General features: G+C 47.5%; 1 protein-coding gene across 4 annotated transcripts in view; it reads left to right on the top strand.

Annotated features, from left to right (window-relative positions):
• Nucleotides 1–24,068, top strand: part of BFSP1 (beaded filament structural protein 1, filensin) — a 95,398-nt gene that overhangs the window by 59,711 nt on the left and 11,619 nt on the right. For all 4 annotated transcript variants that reach the window (XM_011979473.1, XM_011979470.1, XM_011979469.1 and 1 more), the window contains 4 exons: nt 2,383–2,443; nt 12,501–12,596; nt 15,517–15,609; nt 18,604–18,711. In XM_011979473.1, coding sequence (XP_011834863.1) covers nt 2,423–2,443; nt 12,501–12,596; nt 15,517–15,609; nt 18,604–18,711 — 318 coding nt within the window. In that variant the 5' untranslated portion in view covers nt 2,383–2,422. The remainder of the gene's footprint in view (nt 1–2,382; nt 2,444–12,500; nt 12,597–15,516; nt 15,610–18,603; nt 18,712–24,068) is intronic.

Here is a 24,068-nt window from a genome sequence, read left to right as displayed (position 1 = left end):
GCCTCAGCCTCCGGAGTAGCTGGGACTACAGGCGCCCGCCACCTCGCCCAGCTAGTTTTTTGTATTTTTAGTAGAGACGGGGTTTCACCGTGGTCTCGATCTCCTGACCTTGTGATCCGCCCGCCTCGGCCTCCCAAAGTGCTGGGATTACAGGCGTGAGCCACCGCGAATAGCTACTTGTATACACATGTTCGTAACAGCATTGTTCACAACAGATAGCTTCCTAGATAGCTCCCTAAAATGTAGCAGCAACCCAAGTGTCCATCGACAAAGGAATAGATAAAATGTGGTGGATACATAGAATATTATACACCCTAAAAAAGGAAGGAAATTCTGACATATGCTACAATATGGTTGAAACTTGAAGACATTATGCTAAGTGAAATAAGCCAGTTACAAAAAGAAAAATATTGTATGATTCCACTTACATAAGGTAGTTGGGCTAGTCAAATTCACAGAGACAGAAAGTACAATGGTGGTTGCCAGGGCTGGGGATGGGGAGAATGGGGAATTAGTATTTAATGGGTACGGAGTCTCCGCTTTGCAAGATGAGGAGTTACAGAGATGGATGTTGGTGGTGATTTCACAACATTATGAATATATTTAATATCACCAACTGTATACTTAAAATGGTTAAGATGGTAAATTTTATGTTATGCGTATTTTACCACCCCCGCCCCCCCTCCACACACACACAGAAAAAAAATCAGAAAAAGTGATAGTGGCTTACCGAAAATGTCATTGGCTTATCCAAAATGTTTCTCGCTTGTATAAGGTCTGGTTAAGCAGTTTAGTATGATGCTCTTCGGTATTTGGGATGTGGAAGGTTCTGTGTGGCCTTCAGGAAGGCAGCATTCATGTTTCTGGCTGCAGGATGGAGGGAGGGATGGAAAATGAGAAGCAAAGGGCACACATACGCCATTGCTTACTAAAGGTATCTGAAAGCTGCCATGCAGACTTAGGCTTCCATCCCATTGGTCAGGACTTTGTCACATGGCCACACCTGGCTGCAGGGAATGCTGGAAAATGTAGTCTCCCTTCTAGGCAGTCCTGTGCTTGCCAAACATCAAGGGCTCAAACTCCTGAAGAAGGCGAGAATGGGCATTTGTGGGTCACCTTATAGGGAACAAGGGGAGGAGTCATTTAGGAAGGAATCTTCTCTCTTCAGGGTTAAAATACCCGCAGAGGGAAACCTTCATTCTGACCAGAATGATTTCTGAAGTCTGTGCTTCCCCAATCCCCATCATTTTCTAGAAGTCCAGAAAGAAATTAACTAGGAGAAAAAAACCAAGTAACAAACAAACAAAAACACCTGCTCCTAGTATTTGTTGCTTTCTTAATCTTGTGAATGTTTAAATTGGGGGAGTTCATTTCTCTATCCAGACAATATAGCATGGTTATCAAAGCACAGTTTTGGTGTCTAACTCAAGTCTCAGGTCTGACTCCACCCTTCTCTTAGTTTGGAGTCCACCAGAAGCCAAGCCTGAGACAGGAATTTGAGGGCAAGTGGCTTCTTTGGAACATGTCCTCGGGGAACACCAGTAGGGGAGTTAAGAGGTGAGACAGGAAGGGAAGACAGCCAGTGTTGAGTGCACTAGCAAGCAAGTTCCCATCATGGGCAACTGGAGCTCCACTTGCTGGGTATAGAACGTGCCTCAGTTGTTCCAGCTGAGCAGAAAAGGAGCTAGGGTACTTGTGCTCCAATTTGCCTCTTTCAGAGTTTGGGGGCTGCTCCCAGAGGCCCTAACTCCTTGGCATGTCCAGCCTGCCCCACCCACTTGCCCAGGGGAGGCTGTCGCTGTGTGGGGAGTGATGCTGCTAGGAGGAGGGCGAAGTGTTGGGAGCATCTGCCTGAGTTTCCTCATCTTTAACGCAGCACTAACAATAACTGCTTTCTTCTAGGGTGATGTAAGGATTAAATGACATAATCTGGAAAAATTGACACATTACATGTGTCAGCAAATAAAATAGTATAGGAAATCCAAGTACGGTCAGGTTAATAGTGGTGTAGATTGTGCAGGGCAGTCTCCCATCTCTGCCACTGCTGCACTTGGGTTTTAGATAGGCCAGGATATAATTCCCTCGTCCTTGGGGTGGCTGGGAATAAGACTGTAGGGGTTGGGGTTGGGGCCTTCAGGCTGGGAGTCTCCTGTTCGGCTAACTGCCCCTGGTTACTCCATGCAGTTTGTAAATGTTACCACTTTCTGATTGGGAGGCAGTTGGCTAGGAAATGCAGCATTCATTAGCTACTACTTTAAAATTAAGACCCTCTCCTTAAAGGAGAGGGCATCGTACCCAGGTTGAATTTAATGCTGATTATGTGATCCATACATATGAAAGCACGGTAGCCACCCAACTCTCACTTACGTGTCCAATTTGCAGGTACGAAAATGAGTGTGAATGTCAACTCCTGCTAAAAGAAATGCTTGAACGGCTTAACAAGGTGAGCGGAACACATCCTTGGGCTTATGTAGCTTAATTACAGTATTGAACGGAATGGTGGAAGTGCATGTTTTACATGCTTCTCTTTGTGTTAGCGGTCACTACTTTAGCGGTCACTACTTCTTTTGCAGTCACTCTCTCTCGACTTGTTAATTTCAACTGCGTCTTTGTGAGTGAACTCACACACCCATACACACACGCCTCTCTCCTGGGAGAAACACAGGCTATGAAGCTTGTTGGCTATGCTAGGCTAGCAAAACCTGCTGGCGTCACAATGACAAGAGGCTGTTTTACCTGTCATACCGATCCCCAACACCGAATTTAGGAAGGACCTTGCTTTGGGCAGTGGTTATTTGGACACAGCGATACCTCTGTCCTGTTGGCTAAGAGTTTTGAGATTGCTGCTCCACAGGAGAAGTCTCAAGAGAACAGAGGAAGAAATTTCTACTTCCCCTAGAGCGCCCTCTTTTAGCATGACCAATAGCCCCAGGGGAGATGCCAGGGGTTCTTAGCCACTTGACTTTCCTGCAGGGTTATGTGGAGTTGTTCTTTGCAGAACAGGGGTGATTTCCTTCTTGGGATTCTTCATCATCATTCTCACTAACTGATTGGATTTTCTGCTTTTGCCAGGAGAATCCCACCACCAGAAAGCAGAATGATTCTGGATCACCAGGGTTGTACAGAACCAGGGATGGCAGATAGCTTTAAGCATGGCCCTTTTCTGATCATTTTTGAGCTCAAATATCACAGCGGAATGATCCATGGAGACTATTTAGTGGAAGGGCTGCTTAATTAGGGCACATGGGCTGCCCTTCCCTACCCCTTCCATGCCTACAACTCATCAAAATTGCTGACAAAACCGCAGACTCTTCCCTGCCATGCCCAGGGAACTCCAGGCAGCCTCTTTGGACAGTCAGGGTTAGCACGGGATGTTTGCCGTCCCTTCACTTTGTCCAGCCTTTGCTGTTTAGGATTACTCTGCTGGTTGAGGGGAAAATCAGAACTAGAATCTAGGGAAACCCAGTTTTGCTTTGTCTATGTTACCTGCCCCTCTGCGTGTGAGCACGTGTAATATGTTCAAACCAGGACAGTGTGCGAAAGAGGGTGCTGTCCGTAATTACACAAGTCAGTCAATGCAGGCTGGGACTGTCTCAGGCCAGCTAGTAGGACACGTGGGCACCCTAGATAAAAACACAGAGATGGCAGTGAGAATGCGCCTCAGGAGGGCCCTGAGGACACATGCTCAATAGTTGGCCTAGAGAACGATGGCCTTGAGCCTGTTGGACGTCTGAGCTGGGAGCTGGGAGCTGGGAGCTGGGCCTTAGTAGTGTCTGACGTAACCCTGCTATTCTGTTGACACCTGTAGATCATCCCCATTCTTCTGTTTGGTGGCAACCTCAGACTGCCAGAACATGGCCTTCAGACACGGGGCCCTAGCATCCTTCACAGCACCCTGCAGGCCCTCCCAGGCCCTCTCCCCAACACTTCCACATGTTGTCTTGTGAGCATCTGTCCTCACTGCATGCAGGGCTTTCTCCTCACTTGTCACTCACGCAGTGCCATCCTGGGTACTCTTCAAATAAAGGGGAGAAAGAATGGGGTTCCTCTTTTATCCTTGATGGAAAATGACAGTGAGTTTAAAAAACAAGCTTAAACTTTCTGTTGTTTTTCTCTTTTTTTACAAAAGCGATCCATATTCTCAGTAGAAAAAATAAAGCAACATAGATAATGAAAAATACAGAAAAAGCATTGCATAGTACACCTTTATGTATATTGTGACATAGAGTGTGGACATTTGAAGTATCAGCCCTGTAAGAATATTATGAAGGTTCTGGGGAAAGATGCTACCAAGAATTTGGGTGACGCCAGCACAGGGAATTGGCATGACTGGCCTCTGGGTCCAGGTAAGACAGTACTGCCCACAAGTGGGCTGCACAGCCCCAACGAGGAGTGTAGCCTGTGATTAGGAACCTCCTGCTACTGCTGAGCATCTGCGAGACTGTGGGCCAATTGCCTTGTCCCTCAGAGCCTCAGCTTCTTCATCTGTGAAATGGAACCAACCACAATACTCCCCACCCACCATAGGAGTGAAAGTCAATGTGCCTAGTGAGAACTAAATGATGTAATAATGTGTATGACTTGCCCATCACCTGGTGGCGCTCAATCCCTGGTCACTGTTATTATTACAGAGCACTTGATGTGATAGACACTAGCTTGATTTTCTCCACAGTGTGGGTGCAGAACCCTGGTGAAATGGGAGGTGACTTTAGAAAGTGCATGGAGGAGTGATATTTAATACTTGTGAATTTTTTAGAATTACCTGTTATTTACAGCAGATGACATGTAGATTTCCAAACAAATCTACGTAAAAATGAGTACATTTAAGGACAAATACAGAGTGAATAAGATGCAGGTAGTCCTTGGATAATAGTAGAATTCATAAACACAGTAGGCAGATGCAGGGAGCTGGGGAGGGCTTTGTGCAAGCCTGTAGGAGCCTCAGAACAGCCTGTGGTTATTGGAGGGGCAGGTTTTATTCTCAGAAATGACCTAGTCCAAATTCTTCTCTGGGCCAGTGAGGAAACTCACCCTTGGTGAGGTGAAATGACTTCAGAGCCTTGCAGCTCAGCCGCAATAAGTGTAGACAGGAGTTGGGGTCTTTTGTGTTTGTGGTTCATTCTCCACCTCCAAAGAATAGTCAGGGAATCGATGTACTCAGAGGCCAGACACGAAGCCAGAGAGTTCTCGGCAATAGGTGGCCCCATGGACCTTGATGTTAGTGTCCTGTCCACATACCCTGGGCCATCCCAGTGGTCACTCAGACATGCTGAACACCCTGATCACTGCCTGCATCTCGGGCTCTGGGAACATACATGGCCCACATGAGTACAGTCCAGAAGCTCTGGGTATTAACACCTCAGGAGCAACCCTCAGCTGCTGTGGACCGGGATAGGTGGATAAGTTCCCCATCCCTCCTAGCGACAGTTCAGAGTCGTGTTCCACATGGTCCCTCAGAGGGACCCCAGCAGGACTGAGCTGTCTACAATGGCAACCTGCTCATCACACTCCTTCATTGGTTCCCTTCCCTGGCTCACTTCCCTCCCTTCCCTGTGCCTCCTGGGATTACCTCCCAGATAAGTCACAGGTACCCAGTCTTTGCCTTGGGGTCCACTTCTGGAGAACCCAAATAGTCCCTCAAGGGCAGGACCAGGTGAACACTGGACCTTTTTGTTCTCTGCTGAGATCATCAGATGACATGAAAGAGCCTAAAACTCACATCGTATCAGCTGGTCCTGTGAGTGGTTTTGGCCTGCAGGTTTTGGGTATTTTCTTACATCAGATCAACGAGGTTTTAGCTCAGTCTCAGTGCCCATTTCCTTTGGTCTCACTTGTGGAAGGGATTCATCCCTGGATGTGGCCATGGGACATCACTGACCCAGTCTTTGCATCCTACTTGGAAGACAGCGCAATGTATGTGAAAGGACTGATGGCCCCTGCCTTCACAAACCCACCATGCTTTTCTTCATGCTGCACATGTAATCAAGCCTACAGAAAGAGCTCCTGTAGTTTTATCAGCCAGATAAGTTATAGCGGGCCACTCTTTGCTATGCACTTGGAAGTGAAATAAACTCCTCAACACGTTACCTACAACCTATGGCCAAAGTTATTCAACTTCTCAGCCTTTTGATGTAGTAGGAATTCCAGGCGACTTTAAAATATTTGGGTTTGCTAACTTCTAGAACTCATGGTCACCAAATATATACATATGAGATTACTGGTCTGCTATGATGCCTGATTGGCTTATCTTAAGGAAATTGTAAGCAGCAGACTTTAAAATCTTCCTCTCTTTTTTCTTTAAAGTTCCCAGAATTTTAAAATGATGTGGCTTCTAGTCAAATGCTTTCACTTAAAAACAATTTTAAAAATATTCAAAGGCTGACATATGCGCTTTTTCATGTAATTCATGTGTCTCTAAAACATGCCTGTGGAAAGCAGCAAGAGGCCAGGGAGTTTAGGGGATAAAATGGTGCGGGCATGGAGCCCTACCTTCAGGGCTGTGCCTTTTTATGTCCAAGAATTCCTCTGAGTCCGGAAATGAACTTCCAGAGAAGGAGATGAAACTGGGAAGGAAGAGGAGGAGTCTGGGGGTGGAGAGGCAAGAGGAGCAGAGGAAGAGTCAGGATGAATGCAAAGGGAGAGAGAGCAAAGTTGAGGAGACTGAGGCAGAGGCAAGAGAGAGGGTGGAGAGATGTAGAACTTGCCCAGTGCCCTCCTTCAGGCCAGCATTAGCACCTGGAAGAACAACCTTAGCATTTTTGGAAAGGTGTTTGACATCCAGAGTTGGAGGAAAAGTGTTTTTTAATTAAATTCCAGCTAACTAGAAATCTTAATGAACTTAAATACCCATTCTTTAGCAGTTGGGTTTTTTAATGGAGTTTCTGGATCCCTGTGAATAGGTAAGTGAGGCTGGTTTTTTTTTCACCCTTTTTAATCCCAGACATTTGAGTTAAAAAGGGCTGGTTTTCAATAATGCTCCAAATTGTAGTTATTTCTCCAGCTCCTTTCTAAAAACATGGCTGTAAATAGTCTAGATTAGTGGTTCTAAAACTTCAGTGTGCATCAGCGTTACCTGGGGTGCGGCAGGGGTGGGGGGCACATTAAAACCCAGACTCCTGGACCTCAGCCCCAGAAATTCTAAGCCAGTAGGTCTGGCATCTGCTGGAGTATTTACATTTCTGATCCGTTCCCAGGTGTTGTGATCCAGGGACCACATTTTGAGGGCCACTGGTCTAGATCTAGGACACAGGCAATATCAGGGTTGGAATGTTTTGTAAAATTAGACTATTGACCCATAATCTCAATTCAGAAAAATCTAGATGATTCTGCTGGTGAAGCTTCTGAAAATTCAGCTGACAACATCCACAGCATAATAAAAACACAAGCGTCTACACATTTCTGAGTTCTGGCGCAAACAAAAGAAAACACTTCCAAAACAAATTTTCCTCAATGTATCAGCAACTGTACATTCCAGTGGCCCCTACTCACCTTTGGGGGTTTTGGGGTCAGCTTATCAGGTGATTATCTTCAAAGCAGGACAGTGTGCTTGCAGAAACATCTGCTTAATCCCTATTTTAAGAATAACTATTGACTGGCCTTTTACTATCACTATGAGCAATTGTAAAGATTTAACTGATGGGATCCAGTGCTGGTGGTTTTAGCACAATCCTAGGAGGGAGGTGGGGAAGAATGACAGGCACCTCAAAGGATGGAGTCAGGGCTTAGCACTCAGCTCTTGGCCAGTAGAGAGAAGCCCACGGCAGGTTCCAGGCCCATTATCTTCCACTAACTTCCATTCACGAGCTCAGTGACGCACTGCATCGGTCTGGCCTCAGCCCCGCATACATGGAGGGAGGCTCTGGACTTCAAGGTGCATTTGGCAGAGCTCTCATGTTGCATGGAGTTGCTTGAAGAGTCTCTAAGGGAAGAGGGCAGCTGAGCAAGGGGGATGCCTGTGGCCCCTTGGTTTTGCTTCAGTACAGTGGCTTTCATGGACTGCTTTGTTCAAAGGATGGCACATGTGGCTTAACAAAAGTTTGAGGACCAGTGACCCCTAGGGTCCCTTCTATTTCTAAAATTTGGAATGTTTGATTCCTTTTAAATAATCACACAAAGGGTCCTTGAAGCCCTGTTTCTAGTCATTCAGCTTTGTGGCTCAATCATGTATGCATTTTGGTAAGAGTAATTGAGAATTCTGTATCCCACCCCATCCTCAGCAGTCTTAAGATGGGCAGAGGGAAGGTAGAACAACATCCACCCAATACTCCTGCACCTCGGGCCCAGATTTAGCCAGGCCTCTCTGAGGGTGTGGTCCCCTCCCAGGGGCTGAGAATCACTCCACAAGGAACCATTGCCTTTGAAGGGAGTGGTGAGGCCTCCCGGAACACTGTGATTGTCTTTCCCATCATGTGGTCCAGCTGTCAGTCAAGATGGTGGTCATGTGACCCGTGCTGGCCAATCACAGCTCTCCTGAGGGAGGGCTGCAGGGATGAACTGATTCAGAGCTGGGTCACTCTGAGGACAGGTCCTTGACTCCTGCTACTTAGATTCCTGAGACTGCCCTGGTTTCCGTCTTTCCTGAGGTCTGGTTTTTTTTTGTATTTTACAAATTACCCAGGTCTTTCTGAATCCTCCACCGTTTTCTGTTGCTGGAAAGATTCAGGCTTCCCTTTCCACCATTTCTCTTACAAAAGGCTTCACAGGCTTGTGAAATACTTATGGGTATTTCAGAAGACCAGGCACCAGGATCTCCAAGGGGTCTGCCCACTTCCCCTGGGGTAGGAATGCCTCGATTTGCAGGAGTGCATCAGTCTGGGTCTGATCGCCCCGGGCTGGGTAGCGCACGCCTTCTGGAAGAAGAAACGCTACAGCTGAGTTTTCATTAGACCCTCCCTCACTGTCATCCCTGGGTTGCAGGATGTGAGGACCCATCATTAAGGGCCCAGAATGGTAACCCCCTGAAGGCAGAGCTCTTTAAAGGTCAATGGCTAATTAATTAAACACACGAATGAGCTCAGAAGCTAAGTCCCATAGTTAGATTTCATATTCTTGTAGTTTGGACAGTTCAGTGTCCTGGATCTGGAAAAATGTTACTCTTTTTGTAATTTGGTTCATTCTTCTATTTCTGATTTAAAACAAAAAACCCAAAAAAACTTCAGACCATGTGTAGATTTATTGAAGGGAGCGGTTTTCCCAGAAGCTCTAGCTTCTCCCAGTGGACAGCGGTGCTGGTGGCAGCAGGGGCCCGGTACTAGGGCCAGGAATCAGGAGAAGCCTTGGAGAGAGTAGACAGGAGAGTCCAGGGACCGGGGTGAGGAACAACTTTGGACACTGGTGTCCTTCCCCGTTCTGTCGAGGGCTCCTTACCTGGGGATTCACCCTGGAGCAGAAACCTGGAGGAGCACTGAGGAGGAACAAGATCTTCCATTGCCGAAAATTGCTCCCACAGAGCCGTGCCATGCAGTATGGCAGCCACCAGCCGCACGTGGCTGTGGAGTACCTGCAATGTGGGGAGTTCGAATTGGGATGTGTGATGAGTGTAAAATACACAACAGTTTCAAAAACCTGATCTGAAAACAAGAATGGAAAATATCTCACCACTAACTTATTGATTACATGATGACATGATAATATTTTGGGTATACTGGGTAAAATAAAATATGTTATTAAAATTAATTTCACCTGTTTCTTTTTATTTTATTTAATGTGGCTACTTCTAGAAAGTTTAAAATTGGCCAGGCACGGTGGCTCATGCCTGTAATCCCAGCACTTTGGGAGGCCGAGGTGGTTGGATCACCTGAGGTCAGGAGTTCAAGACCAGCCTGGCCAACATGGTGAGACACGATTTCTGCTAAAAATACAAAAATTAGCTGGGCGTGGTGGTGCACGCCTGTAGTCCCAGCTACTTGAGAGGCTGAGGCAGGAGGAAACGCAAAAGGAAATGTTTTGTTTGTTTGTTTTGTTAGTTCATGTCTTTTATCAGCTCATACAGTTCCTTGTCTTCTGCTTTGTTGAAGCAGTAAGTCAGACAACATTTGCCACAATAATGTCTGTCAAAGTGGCTTGCCATAAATGCTCCAGCACCACATTCCTCAGAAGGGCACTCTTGATGAAGGTGACTAATTTTGCCATTCTCATCCACCTTAATATTTTTAATATTATAATAATTAATAATAATATGTCAGGACAGCCAGCTTAGTCTTCTTTCTCTTGTGCTTATTCTTCTTGGGGTGGTGTTAAGACTTCTTCCTTTTCTTAGCACCACCACGAAGTGTCAACACAAGATGAAGAGTAGACTCCTTTTGAATGTGTAGTCAGACAAAGTACATCCATCCTCCAGTTGCTTTTGCTAGCAAAGATCAGTCTTTGCCCATCAGGAGGAATTCCTTCCTTATCCTGGATCTTGGCCTTTACATTTTCTGTCGTATCTGAGGGTTCAACCTCGAGGGTGATGGTCTTCCCTGTAAGGGTTTTCATGAAAATCTGCATTTTGGTGGCGGCTTCACTACAGATGGCTGATTGAAAAGGAAGGAAATGTTTTAAGATACATTCCTAAGGGTTGCACATTAACTAATTTGATCTTATACAACTCTCAAGTTCTGCAAGATAAAATCTTCAGTTCTCTTGGATAGATAAAAAAGCTTGAGAAGTTTGAGTTGGATGAGGGTTGGCCACTCCCCTACCATCTTGCTAATGCTTCAGACCAAATTCACACAGAGAGATTTGTTAAATATTAACATTTATTGTGATGCAGGCCCCCAGGGTCCACACAACCTTCTGTGTAGGCTCCATGAAGTCTCAGCTCTGGTGTCTTAGGTGCTAAGAGAACACTTTGCATGGAAAGCTCATTCAAGGCAGAGGCTACAATAGAGTCAGAATTTCAGGATCCTTCTTGTCAGCATCAGACAATCAGAAATCTTGCTACACCAGTGGTCTTTCACAAGAGCAACTGAGGAACCAAGTGCCTTTTATATTTATTTATTTATTTATCTATTTCAAGATAGAGTTTTACTCTTGTTGCCCAGACTGGAGTGCAATGGCGTGATCTTGGCCCACTGCAACCTCTGCCTCCCAGGTTCAAGCGATTCTCCTGCCCCAGCCTCCTGAGTAGCTGGTGTTACAGGCATGTGCCACCACGCCTGGCTAATTTTGTATTTTTAGTAGAGATAGAGTTTCTCCATGTTGGTCAGGCTGGTCTCGACCTCCTGACCTCCGGTGATCCACCTGCCTCAGCCTCCCAAAGTGCTGGGATTACAGGCGTAAACCACTGCGCCTGGCCCCAAGTGCCTTTCTTAAGAGAACAGTCTCAAGGCCTTGCCAGAACTGAAACCCTAGTAGCACAAGGGTGGGGAGTGTCTCTACATCTCATGGCCAGTCCACATATCGTGACTGTCATAACTCTGTTCATGCGAGCGTGGACAGTGTCTCTTACATATTTTAGCCAAATCACATGTCCCCCTTGATTAATGAGATCCCATTGCTAATATTCATTATTTTATTAGCAAGTCACTAATAAGTCAGTAAAAATCCATTTCCCAAGGCCTCAGGTGTTGGCAGGTGTGCATGGCAGAGGTATCTTGGGAGAGTGGGGAATCCTGACGAATCCAAGTAATGCTCACCTGTAATATCACACTGAAGATGCCAAAGTATATAAGTCATTTCTGGACATCGCAGCACAATCTTATTAAGAGCATTAAGAATTCTTTCATACCTATTTGGTATATTCAAACTAGATCAATGAGGTAAGAGCCAGTGAATTATCAGAAAGTTTCCTGAGAAAATTCAACCTTTTGTGATCAGTGTAGTTTCCAACCTTAGAGGAACAAATGCTATTCACAAAACAGTCATTCTAAAAAATGCATTTTTGTATTAAAGATGCATCTTCTCAGGGTAAATATTAACAGTCCTTGGGAGAAAACTACTAGAATACAGACTTCAGGATTTAAGGGAAAACTCTTTCTTTCAGTCTTAGAAACCCAACTCACTGATGATGACATATAGAACAAATACAGAGGTTACTTAAATATTAACTTTATTTGGTATGTAAATATACCTAGTGCTCCGATCTTTCTAGATCAAGGTTACTTAACCCTGGCCGTATTGACCCTTTAGGCAGGGGAATTCCTTGTGTGCAGGGTTGTGGGGGGATGCTGTCCTGTGTATTGTAGGGTATTTAGCAGCATCCCTGGCCTCTACCCACTAGTTGCCAATAGAAGGACCCTACCACTAAAGTGGTGACAACTAAAAATATCTCTAGACACTGCCAAATGTCCCCCTGGGAACAAAATCACCCTCTGTTGGGAACTGCTGTTCTAGAACAGGTCCAATGGACTAAGCCATTGCCTTGCTAGAATGCATAATTTCAGATCCCTCCCAGACCTACTGAATCAGAGTCTGCATTTCAGTAAGCTCCCAGGTGGTCTGTGTACTCATATACCCGGCTAGCTTTACCCCTACGCTCCATGGTGCCTGTGGCCAGGGATATGTGGCTCTCATTGCAGGAAGCTGATGAAGCCTTGCTGCATAACCTGCGCCTTCAGCTGGAAGCCCAATTTTTGCAAGACGATATCAGTGCGGCGAAGGACAGGCACAAGAAGGTAACCATGACCCCTTGAAGCCCTTCCTCTAGAAAACCCAGTTTGGGTTTGATCAGGTAAGCCCAGGACACTGTGGCTGAAAACAGACTGCTAGAGAGTGGTATACCTTTGTGCATTTTCCCTCGAACCAAATAGGGGTGAATTGGTCACTGGACAGTGCTTAATGAGCCAGACCTGCTTTGAACAGTGGGCAGTAGTGGGTGTGGTTTGAGGGCCGTGGTGTTGTGAACCAGTATCTGTATTGTACAGTATAATTTACAAAGTGATTTTATATAGATTCGTCTTCATTAAGCGACAGTCCAACAACTGTTTCTGCTCAGAAGATACATTAAAAAGCCTTGTTTCGGCCAGGTTAGGTGGCTCATGCCTGTAATCCCAGCACTTTGGGAGGCCGAGGCGGGCGGATCACAAGGTCAGGAGATCCAGACCACGGTGAAACCCCGTCTCTACTAAAAATACAAAAAATTAGCCGAGTGCGGTGGCGGGCGCCTGTGGTCCCAGCTACTCAGGAGGCTGAGGCAGGAGAATGACGTGAACCTGGGAGGCGGAGCTTGCAGTGAGCCGAGATCACACCACTGCACTCCAGTCTGGCAGACAGAGTGAGACTGTTAAAAAGGCTTGTTTTTCTCTGAACCCGTTAATTGCAGGAGCACATTATTCAGGAGCTTCCTCTCCTGCAGTGCTCAGATTCCCCCAGCCTCCAACAGTTCCTCACAGGCCTGACTGTGGCTGGCCCTGGCATAATTGAAAGATCAGATCTTGCAGCTGTTTGACCATGGGTGAGTGGCCTAACCTCTCTGAGCTGCTTTTTCATCTTCAAAATGCAAATGCAGGCTCTTCTTCCCAGCAGTGGTGTGGGTAAAGTAGTGTAGCAGACCTGTGGGTGCCTCAGGGCTTCCCTCTTCAGGGACTCTGGCCTCCTCCCACTGCCATCCCTGCAGCTTTGCCTGAGGACTTTCTCCAAGCAGCTGGAGGCTGCTCCACCTGTAGTGGGGTGTTGAGGAACTCCTGTCCCCGGGAACAGGGAGCAGCCTCAACCGGAACTGATGGGAGTTGGTGTATAAACACCCCAGCTCCCTCTCGCCTTTGTAGACCAACTCTGAGGCTTTTGTTCTGCACTGGCACCCAGAGATCCTCACCAGGATTGAGCTCCAGGTGCTCACAGTGGTGACTCATTGGTAATAGCCCTCGCTGACCGCCCTCCCTTCCTGCCTCACTTTCCCACTCCATCCATCATGTTTCCTGGCATCATTGCCCAGTCAACTGTTTATACTCAGATCCCTCTCCCAGAGTCTGCTTCTACGGAAACCCAAACTAAGACAATGTGGGAACATGGGTACAACCTGGAGCTTGGCAAGTGCTCAGTGAACCTCCAGTTCCCTTCCTACCTCAGTGTGTACCTGCATCCGTACACCAGCCCTGTCTGCTCCAATCAGGGTCCTTCTCACTTTCCATTAGGCCTAGCCATTTCCTCCTCCCCACCCACCTCCTTGCTTCTGCTCTACTTGATGGAATCCTTGGAACAGTGCCTGGGGCAGTTTTGAAGCAGCTCAAAGAATTCTTCCAGGCCATTTAGGATGATATTGATGATGATGATGGTGATGATGATAGCTCACACTGTGAGGCTCCCCTGCAGTATCTCACCAGATCCCAAGAGCAGCCTTGTGAAATAGTGCTCAGGTCAGGCTCCCTATAAGCAGAGCTCTAAGTAGTGATTTTTTGTCACTGATGTCTTAGTGGAGGGCTCTGAGGAGAAGGGGAGGAAAGGGGCAAGACAGGGCAGGGAGCAGAGAAAGGATGTGTCCTCAACTGGAGTCTAGCTGTGGCGTTCTCATGATCCCATGGGAAGCTCTGTGAATTACACCACAGCCGGGTCCCTCAAGGAGTCGAGAGAGTTGGTCTTTTGTACTCCCGTGCCATCAGTCATTGGCCTGGGTTGGGGATGAGGCAGGGCCTGGTGGCTTCCTAGACAAGATGACCATTTGTTGACCAAGGGCTGCTTTCTGCAGAGGGCTGTGTCATCTGTTGTTACTCACAGAGCTTGGGATAGGGGCACTGGCTGGTAAAGGGGATCGGGCATCCCTACATATAGTTATCCCTGTTTTATAGAAGAACTTGCATTTTAGGAGGTTTAAATAGCTTGCCTGAGGTCACACATAGCCAGTAAGTCTTTTAGTCCAGGCCTGATTGACCAAAGCCCATTCTTTGAAACACTGCTGGTGTTGGAAAGGGTCCTTTGTGCCCTCCAGGGCCTTTTAACTTATTTATTTTTGACATGGGGTCTCATTCTATCACTCAGGGTGGAGTACAGTGGGGTGATCACAGCTTGCTGCAGCCTCCACCCACCCCCAGGTTCAAGTGATCCTCCTACCTCAGCCTCCTAAGTAGCTGGGACCACAGGTGCACACGACAACACATAGCTAATTTTAAAATTTTTTGTAGAAATGAGGTCCTACTATGTTGCCCAGGCTGGTCTCCAACTCCTGGGCTCAAGCAATCCACTGGCCTTGGCCTCCCAAAGTGCTGGGATTACAGGTGTGAGCCACCATGTCTGGTGAGGGCTGGTTTTTTCCTCTGTTTTTTGTGCCTCTGCCACCCAGGGCTTTGTGAAGACCAATGCACCAATGTAGCTGAAGAGAAATGGTGACATAAAGCAAGCCTTAGTTTATTCATCTGCCCCATTGTTCTTGTGAAGTTTAAAGGAGACTGAGGGGCCAGGAATGAGCATGGTGCACATGTGGGCAGGCCCACCGACGGCAGCAGATGCATCAGTCTCTTCTTCCTCCTGAACCTGGTCATGGCCTGTCCCGTATGTGATGATGCAGCATATGGAAGTGTCCATTCCTGTGCTCATCTAGTACTAGAAGGAAAAACCAGCACAGCTCAACTTCTAACGAGAATGCTTTCCCTCCCCTAACAGAATCTTCTGGAAGTTCAGACCTATATCAGCATCCTGCAGCAGATCATCCACACCACTCCTCCAGCATCCATTGTGACGAGTGGGATGAGGGAGGTAAGAATTGGAGCAGGAAAAGGCAAACCAGCCCTGGCGGGAAGCTGTATCTGCAGACTCCCAGGGAAGGGCTCACAGGTTGGACTGTGAGGGTGGCCACCAGGGTCCACTCCCCACTTCTGCTTTGTATCCTCATCTGAAGTTTGTTCTTCTGATATTTTTCTTGTACTGTAAATGCCAATATTTAGACACATGAGGATGTAAACTGCGTCCTTGACCATTTTCTTCGGTATTTTCTCTTGAGAATTACGAGCTGTTCTTCCTTGCATACTTTATAAGAAATGACCAAGCTGCTTTCCAAAGTGATGTGCCATTGTTGCATCTCCACCCACAATGCGTGAGGGTTTCTGTGGCTCCCTGTCCTTGTCAGCACTTGGTATGTCAGCTTTTTAGTGTGTCTTTGCTCTTCTAATGGTGGTGGTTTTAATTTGCATCCCCTAATGACTAAGGAAGCTGAGCATCCTTTTGTGTACTTATCTGCCATCCGGATAGCTTCTTTGTGGAAGTATCTGCTGAAGCCTCTTGCCCATTTAAAAAATTGGTTTGTTTCCTTATTCTCCCTATCAATCTGTTCATGAATTTAAAATACAGAGAATCTCAGATAATTAGTGAATATATTTTCAAGACGGAACTCTGCTAATGATTATGTGAGCCTGTGGCATGGAAACTAGTGGGAAAGGATAGAGATTGTTGAAGCCGATTTGTAAAAACTAAAGATTTGGATATGAAAAATTATTTCCGATATTATGTTCCAAATTCCTTCTTCATTTAGCTCTTTAGCTGCTCAACAGGATAGTAGTTTTTTTTCCTAATATGGTTTATGGAATTTTGTGATGCATAGCATGATATATATATAAATAGACTGGTGCCAAGTGAGGTGGCTCGTGCCTGTAATCCCAACTACGCAGGAGGCTGAGGTGGGAGGATCACCTGAGGCTAGGAGTTCAAGAGCAGCCTGGACAACATAGAAAGACCCCATCTCTAAACAAACAAACAAACAAACAAGAAACAAAAAAACCCCAAAACACTGGAAATGATGCAAATTAAAATAAAAATGTTACAGTGTCCCTTCTCCAGAGGTTGTGGTAGGCTAGTACAGGGTTTGGTGGATTGGGCAAGAGATAAGGTTCTGGGTCTTTTTGCAAGGATGATCTAGGATGGTGGCTCTCAACCCTGGTGACACTTGCAATTGCCTAGATGTGTGCTCAGGCCATGCTCCGAGTCAATGAATGGGCTGCTCAGGAGGTGGGGCCTGCCCAGGAGCAGCATGCAGACAAGCTGCTGCAGAACCCATGGGCTGGGGTCACCAGCTACCTGAACTTTTTCATCTTAATTATTTTATACAAAGCTAAAGAAATCCTCAAATTTGCTTTAGAAGACACTTTTGAACCCTGCAAAGTATCATCTAAGAGACAGGAAAGTTACCTTTTTTGGCATTCATGAGGATAGTCTTGTCTGAATTGCCCACCAATTACCGTTTCAGGATCTTGTTGTCCTTATGGATGTAACCGAGGTTGCTACTAAGGCCTAAAAAAGCTTTTCCGGAAGTCTTAATTTTCTTTGCCAGAGATCCCTTTCCAGAGATGTTATTTTTATTTTTTCAAACCCACTTTTGTCCTCTAACTCAAAGGTGTTTTACATCCGAGCATACCTTTTGAATTGTGTCGTCTATTCCCTTGTAATAAGATCCTTCTAAGTCGTAAGTACACAGACACTGGACTGACTTTGATGTCATCGATCAGCATCACCTGGGCTTGTGAGATGTGCAGAGTGTCCAGCCCAGCCTCAGACCCACTGAGACAGAATCTGCATCTTAGCCAGATCCTCAGGGACTCGTGGGCATACTCAGGCTAGAGAAGCACCAATTGAGAAAGCATCACATCTTTATGAGTCTTAGTTTAGCAATTCTGTAGTCAAATTAGACAGTCACTTTCCTGTATGTCTGTGTCACTGCTGCAGCCACTTTGTAAGGTGTTTGAAGCAGAGGCTGCCTGCCATGCATGGGCTTGGACACAGAAACCCTCAGTGTAGACTTGGTGTTTGATTTTGTGTGGCTTCGAGTCAATGTGCTCTGTGTCAGAATGCATGGCTCTTGAGCAGTCAGGCCTTTGTGAAACAATTTGAATATTTTTGAATAAATATGGAAAGGCAGGTCAGGAGAGAGGCACCTGCTTGGCAGAGTGTGGAGAGGTTGGAGGATTTCCTTCCAGCCATTCCCTGGAGCGTCACTTCTCTTTCCCCCATTGGGGCTGATGGCTCCTGCTTTGTGCTGCGCTGACATCGGAGCACAGCGTGTGGCTCCGGCTCCAACCAACCTTCATTTTCTTAGAGAGTGTGCATTCCAGGTTTTCCTTTTCACAGAAGGGAAAACAGAGGCTTTGAGAGTCAAATGCCTTTTCTAGAGTCTCTTAGTAGGTTCACGGCACAGCCAGGTCTAAGCTCTGGTCTCCTGGTACTTGGTCCCGGCGTTTCACACTCCCAAGGAGGTTCAGACTTTGAAGACAAAGCAAAAGCCATTGATGGCTGCGCTGTGGGCCTGGCTTAGTCTCCTCACGCTACTATAACAGGACACTATAGACGGGAGGGCCGACAGGCAGACATTTATTTCTTACTGTCCTGGGTGCTGGAAATCCAAGATCAAGGTGCCAGCAGAATTGGTGTCTGGAGAGGGCTCTCTTTCTGGCTTGAAGATGGCTGCCTTCTTGCTTTGTCTCATGTGACAGACAGACAGGGGGTGGGGGTGGGGGCTCTGGTGTCTCTTCTTGTTCTTACAAAGACCCTAATCACATCATGGGGCCCCCCATCCTCATGACCTCATCTAACCCTAACACCTTGCAAAGGTCCCACCTCCTGAAACCTTCATCTTGGGAGTTAGGACTTCAACACAGAATTCAGGGGGACACGGATATTCCATCCATACCAGGGCCCCACACCTTCTCTGCCCTTTTCCTCTCTGCATGTCCTGTGAATCTGACTCTGGCCTTCTCTGTGCAGGAGAAGCTCCTGACGGAGCGGGAGGTGGCCGCTCTGCGGAGTCAGCTGGAGGAGGGCCGCGAGGTGCTCGCCCACCTGCAGGCGCAGAGAGTGGAGCTGCAGGCCCAGGTACGCTTGAGTCTGCTGCATGCGCATTGGGGCTTCCCACATGTTTTATGGAGGCGTTACGCGCAGCACACGCATGCAGCTTGAGGAGCGGTCACATGCTGAACATATCGTATGTTCCTGGCAGAAACAGGGTTTTCGGAGTGGGTGACCAACCGCTCTGCTCTGCCCTGGACTGAGGAATTTTCCAGGACAAGGGAGAGTCCTGAGCCAGTGAACACAGGCGTCATGCTCATTCCTGGCCCCTCAGAGGTGCCCCTTGGGACTCCTTTAAGTCATGCCCTCCCCTCCGAGGCTTAGGCTTAGGCTGCCCCAGTGTCTACATCATGCATTCATTTTGCCCAGGTCAAACTTTGTAAGAATAAGAAGAAACGGACACAGTAGGGACTTTTATCCTCCACTTGTTCAAATCTGTGCTTCTGTTTTTCTTCTCATGGTAACAGTTCTCCTTCGGAATTTGATTACAACCTGGAAAGAGTGATTGTATCACTGTTTGCTTCTAGTTAGAAACGTGTTGGTGGAAAGCTCACATTTTTACCCCCACCCCTTTTGGGTGAAGCTTAATTTGAAAACAAAACAGAAAAGCCCCACGCTGTCCTGTGGCCTGTGTCTTCTTGGCTACTTCCTGGCTCATCTTCCTTGGTTCCTTCCAGTTCTCTCTCTTTCTCGTTACCCTCCAGCAGGGCATTCCGTGGGGACGGCTGGGTTAAAATACTGCACCTTTGTATGGCTCCCTAACCACGTTTCCCAAACCAAAAAGTAAGTTGACATTTGGTTTAACAAGTACACGTGGGGACAAGAGAGCAAAACGTGTAAACATCGGATGCTTCAGAAAGCGCGGACCATTTGGACGTTATGTGTTACTCTGTCTCTGCCCTGCCAGGGCCCACAAAATGGGAAAAAATGTGAAGCCACAACTAGATGTTGTGCTTTTTATTGATTTCCAGTGTCCCCATGTCTGCTCAGGATTTCATTTTGGGACCTTGGAGTTCACCTCCTAATTCCCATCCCAGCACGCACCACACAAAACTCACAGTGCAGCAGCTCCTAGGGGCTACTGGAAAGCAAACCCAGGTCTGTGGTGGTCCCCTGAGCTGACGATCGCAGCAGGAGAAACCAAGTAAGGCCCTTAAAACTCTTCCTTCTTGTGAGAGAAACCCTGGCTCAGGGACCATGTGCATCATCCTGGTGACTGGGGCATGTGTGGTTTCTTCTGAGGCTCTGACAGGATAGAATAAGGGTTGTATGTGTTTGTGTATGTGGGGTGTGTGTGTGATATGTGTGGTATGTGTGATATATGTGGGATGCATATGTGAAGTGTGTGGTGTGTGTGTCGTGTGTGTGTGTGTGTGTGTGTGCTGTGTATGTGAATAGGGATATGGATACAAGCCCAGTCATGGTCCTAGAGACCAGTGTTTTCCAAACGACTAGTGACAACTCATTTTTGGATGTAAAACGAATTCAGTAGAATTGATTGGCATGTAAAAGGAAGTCAACAAAATGCTAGACTAAAATATAATAAGAAAAACAGAGTGTACAGCAAGCCAAAGGGAGGATTTGTTTTGTGAAGCCCTCGTTTTATCTCTGCATCCATATGGATATGTTGAAATACACACACACACATCTATCTGATGTGTATGGCTTGCAATGAGAAATGTGGTTTTTCCTGGGGCGGTGGTGTTAAAGTTGAAAACCACTGCCCTAGAGATACTGAGAAAGATGAAGGACCTCAGCCTAGATGGCACATTCCAGTTCCAGGACAAAAAGAATTTTCCTCTGTGTACATGTACGTATTTGTTGAATATCAAAATAAGAAATTTCACAACAGATTAACCTGGTTTCTGAGAACATGAAATGAAACTGCTGGTTGGCCACCTGTTTCTGTCCTTAGTGGCTGCAGGAGGGCTTCCTGGGTTTTCTCTGCTGCCCTCGTCTCTAAAGTAGGGTCTCAAGCATCTCTTCTGTGCTGCCTCCTCCACTGCCACCCTTGGCAGTCTGATGGAGACCCCTTCTCAGAAAAATGATGGTAAAGGCATAAAATAAAGTACAGATAATTTAAAGGAACCCAGGCTGGGCGTGGTGGCTCATGCCTGTAATGCCAGCACTTTGGGAGGCCAAGGTGAATGGACTGATTGAGTCCAGGAATTTGAGACCAGCCTGGGCCACATGATGAAATCCCATCTCTACAAAAAATACAAAAATTAGCTGGGCGTGGTGGTGCATGCCTGTGGTTCCAGCTACTGAGGAGGCTGAGGTGGGAGAAATGCCTGAGCCTGGGGAGGTTGACACTGCAGTGAGCTAACATTGAGCCACTGCACTCCAGCCTGGGTAACAGAGTAAGACTCCGTCTCAAAAAAAAAAAAAAAAAAAAAGAAAAGAAACTAACTATATTAAAACAGTTATCAAAATATTACTGAATCATTTTATATAAAATGACAGATGTGCTTATGCTCAGTAACAAGCTGTAGCATAGGGCTGATGAAACAGGACTGTGTCCATTTTCTGCTGTCTTGATGAGTCACCACTAACAGGAGCTTGGAACAGCACCTGTGTCATCGCAGTTGTGTAGGTGGGAAGTCTGGGCGGGTCCTATCGGTTTCTCTGCTCTGGGTCTCAAAAGGTAGAAAGAAGGATGTTGGCCAGCCTGGGCCCTTGTCCGGAGGCTCTTGGGGGAGAATTTGCTTCCAGTCTCATTCAAGTTCTTGGCAGGAGTGAGGACCCTCCTTCTTTTCTGGCTGCTGGCCAGGAGTGGGTGTCAGGGCTGCCCATGCTCTTTGGCTTCAGGCCCCTCCATGTTCAAAGCCGGCAGCGAGCTCTGAACCCTCTTCCTGCGTCTCATCTAATTGAGTTGGACTTATGCGTTTCTCTGACTTCTGTTTTTAGGGCTCCTGTGATTGGGGATAATTTTGAATAAACTCCTTTCCTTAAAAAAGGGTAACTGATTAAGAACCTTAATTATATCTGCAAAGTCCCTTTTTGCCATGTAACATATCCAAGGGTGTAGCACCAAGGGGAAACGGTCATGGGGGCCAAAATTCTGCCTCCTTAGCTCTGATGAAAACCCAGACGTGGCTGGGCGCGCCCGGGAGCTCCTGACTCAGTGGGTCTGGGGAGTTGCCCGGGACGCTGCATGTTCAGGTGTTCCGGAGATGGTGCTGCTGCCGGTCCAGGAGCCACACTGAGAACCACAGGGTAGGGGCGGGTCCCGGGGAGGGGGCGAATGTTCCACCCCGTCCCCCTGTGTCCCAGGCTTGGGCCTCATTTCCAATGTTTGTGGCTGGGTTTTTGCTGGTTTTAAAGGTTTTAGTGGCTTCCTAATGTAGCAGCTAAGCTAGAGCTGAAGGAAGATGTTGACCGCACACCTCTGGGCAGGGCCCGCACTGTGGCCGGAACTCGGTGGAGGGCGGGCCGAGGGAGAGCGTCTGGTAGCCCCAGGGCCTGGCAGCGGGTTCCGCCTATGGTTAGGGCGTTCAAAGCTTCCCGAACTCTCCACAGCAGGGGTCCTCAGGGTGAGGTCCCCGTCCCAGCAGCGGCGGCACCACCTGGGAACTTGTCAGACATGCAAATTCACAGGCACCCCAGACCATTGACCCAGGAGCTCTGGGGCGGGCCGGTGCGCCTTGTTTTCACGAGCCCTCCGCTTGGCTCTGCGGGCTCGGTCTGGGAGAGGCTGGGCGGAGGATGGGAGAACGGTGCCTGGGCTTGGAGCTGGAAGCCTCTCCTTCAAATAAGTGCACATATACCCCTAAGAGCCCTGGAAGAAGCACTTCGGACAGGTGGAGAGGAAAGGACAGGTAATTCTAGTTCCCTAAATTGCGTGGACTGAGAATTTCTGTGACAGGGAAGTAAAGAAAGTCACTTTTTAAAATTGCAAAGTGGGAGCCGCCCAGGTCTCATTTCTCGTTAAAGTCACTTAGCACCATCTAGTGGTTTAGTTTGTGTAAGACCGTGTGTAATGCGTTTCCTTTAAAAAAAAAAAAAAAAAAGACCTTGCACCCAAAGTTGTCTGGGGTCCCAAGGACTGAGGTGGGAGCTCGCCCCTCCAGATGGGGCTCGCGTCAGGCTCCTGCCTGTGTCCTGCCCTCAGCAGCTCACAGCCCAGTGGGGAGACAGATATAAACCAGGCAATCTAACGGTCCAGGCAGAAATAGCAGTCACCTGGCTCCAGATAAAGTTCAAGTTGCCACATGGCTCCACCCTTGGAGGAACCGTGGGTCAACCTCTCTTCTCTTTGTCTCCTGACCCACCCCCTGCAGTTTCTGGGACCTGCCCCTTTGCTCATTCCTTCTCTCCTTTCTGGAAGTCCCTTTCCTTCCTCGGTTCCCAGGACCGGTCCTGCCTCCTCCTGGAAGCCTCTTTCTCCCTCCGAGATGCCCTGGGCGTCCCTCCCCTGCTGGCCTGCGGCCTTCTAGAGGAGGGTCCGTGTCTCACTCTCCTTGACCAGGTTGGTGGTGGGTGGCAGTGGATGCCGTGCCACAGTGGCTGTCGTCACAGGCATCTCCATTCCTGTTGAGCTTCTGAGAGGGGCTCTTACTGGTTTTCCTGAACACCTTTCCTTCTGATGAAAGGTTTAAATTATGGAGCTATAAAAACCATATTGATATAGACAGCAGTCCAGTTTTATAAACCAAGTCATCACTTCACTGGACTCAGCAGAATCCCGTAGAGCCTCTGCGACCAGTGCAGGGTTGGAGGGCTCTGGGCCTCATGGTCACGTGGGGAATGGTGGCTGTGGGGGTGCCTAGGGCAGGAGCTCCTCCCACAGTGCTGCAGCAGAGAATCTCCAGCCTTTAAAACATGCAGCCTTCTTCAAACAAACACAAATGCACACCCAAGAAAACACCTCACCCATCCGCCCCCTACCACTACCACAAAAATAACAGTCACCACTTCATGAGATATAAAAAGATTGCACTCCACTTGTAGGGTAAAAAGATCATAGGTGACTCTCCTGGTCTCTCATTTCCCAGTTTGTGATGCTTTGTGATTCTATTTACAGTTCAAAACTTTACTAAGTGAAAACCTGCAAGGAGAGGTCTCTGCATGGCTCACACTGACTTTCCCATGTCTTCAGAGAGAACAGGCTGGTGCTGGCCTGTTGCGGTGTGGGAATGGGGAGTTTGCAGAGGCCCTGGAGTGTGGGTGTGTGTGCATATGTGTGCGTGTGTGTGCATATGTGTACGTGTGTGTGTGCTTGCACATTCCTTGCCCGCAGCAGGGAGGAGGCTGAGGTGCGGGGTAGGGGTGGCCTGGTTCTGGGAGATGTTTCAGACGTTGTACAGGTAGATTCGGATCCTGCTGTGGTATTTATGGGCAAGTCACTTTGCCAGTGTGCCTCAGTTTCCTCATCTGTAAAGTAG

The sequence above is a fragment of the Mandrillus leucophaeus genome, unplaced genomic scaffold (assembly GCF_000951045.1).
Source record: "Mandrillus leucophaeus isolate KB7577 unplaced genomic scaffold, Mleu.le_1.0 Scaffold202, whole genome shotgun sequence".
Taxonomy (NCBI): domain Eukaryota; kingdom Metazoa; phylum Chordata; class Mammalia; order Primates; family Cercopithecidae; genus Mandrillus; species Mandrillus leucophaeus.
This window is presented reverse-complemented; position numbering and strand designations above follow the sequence as displayed.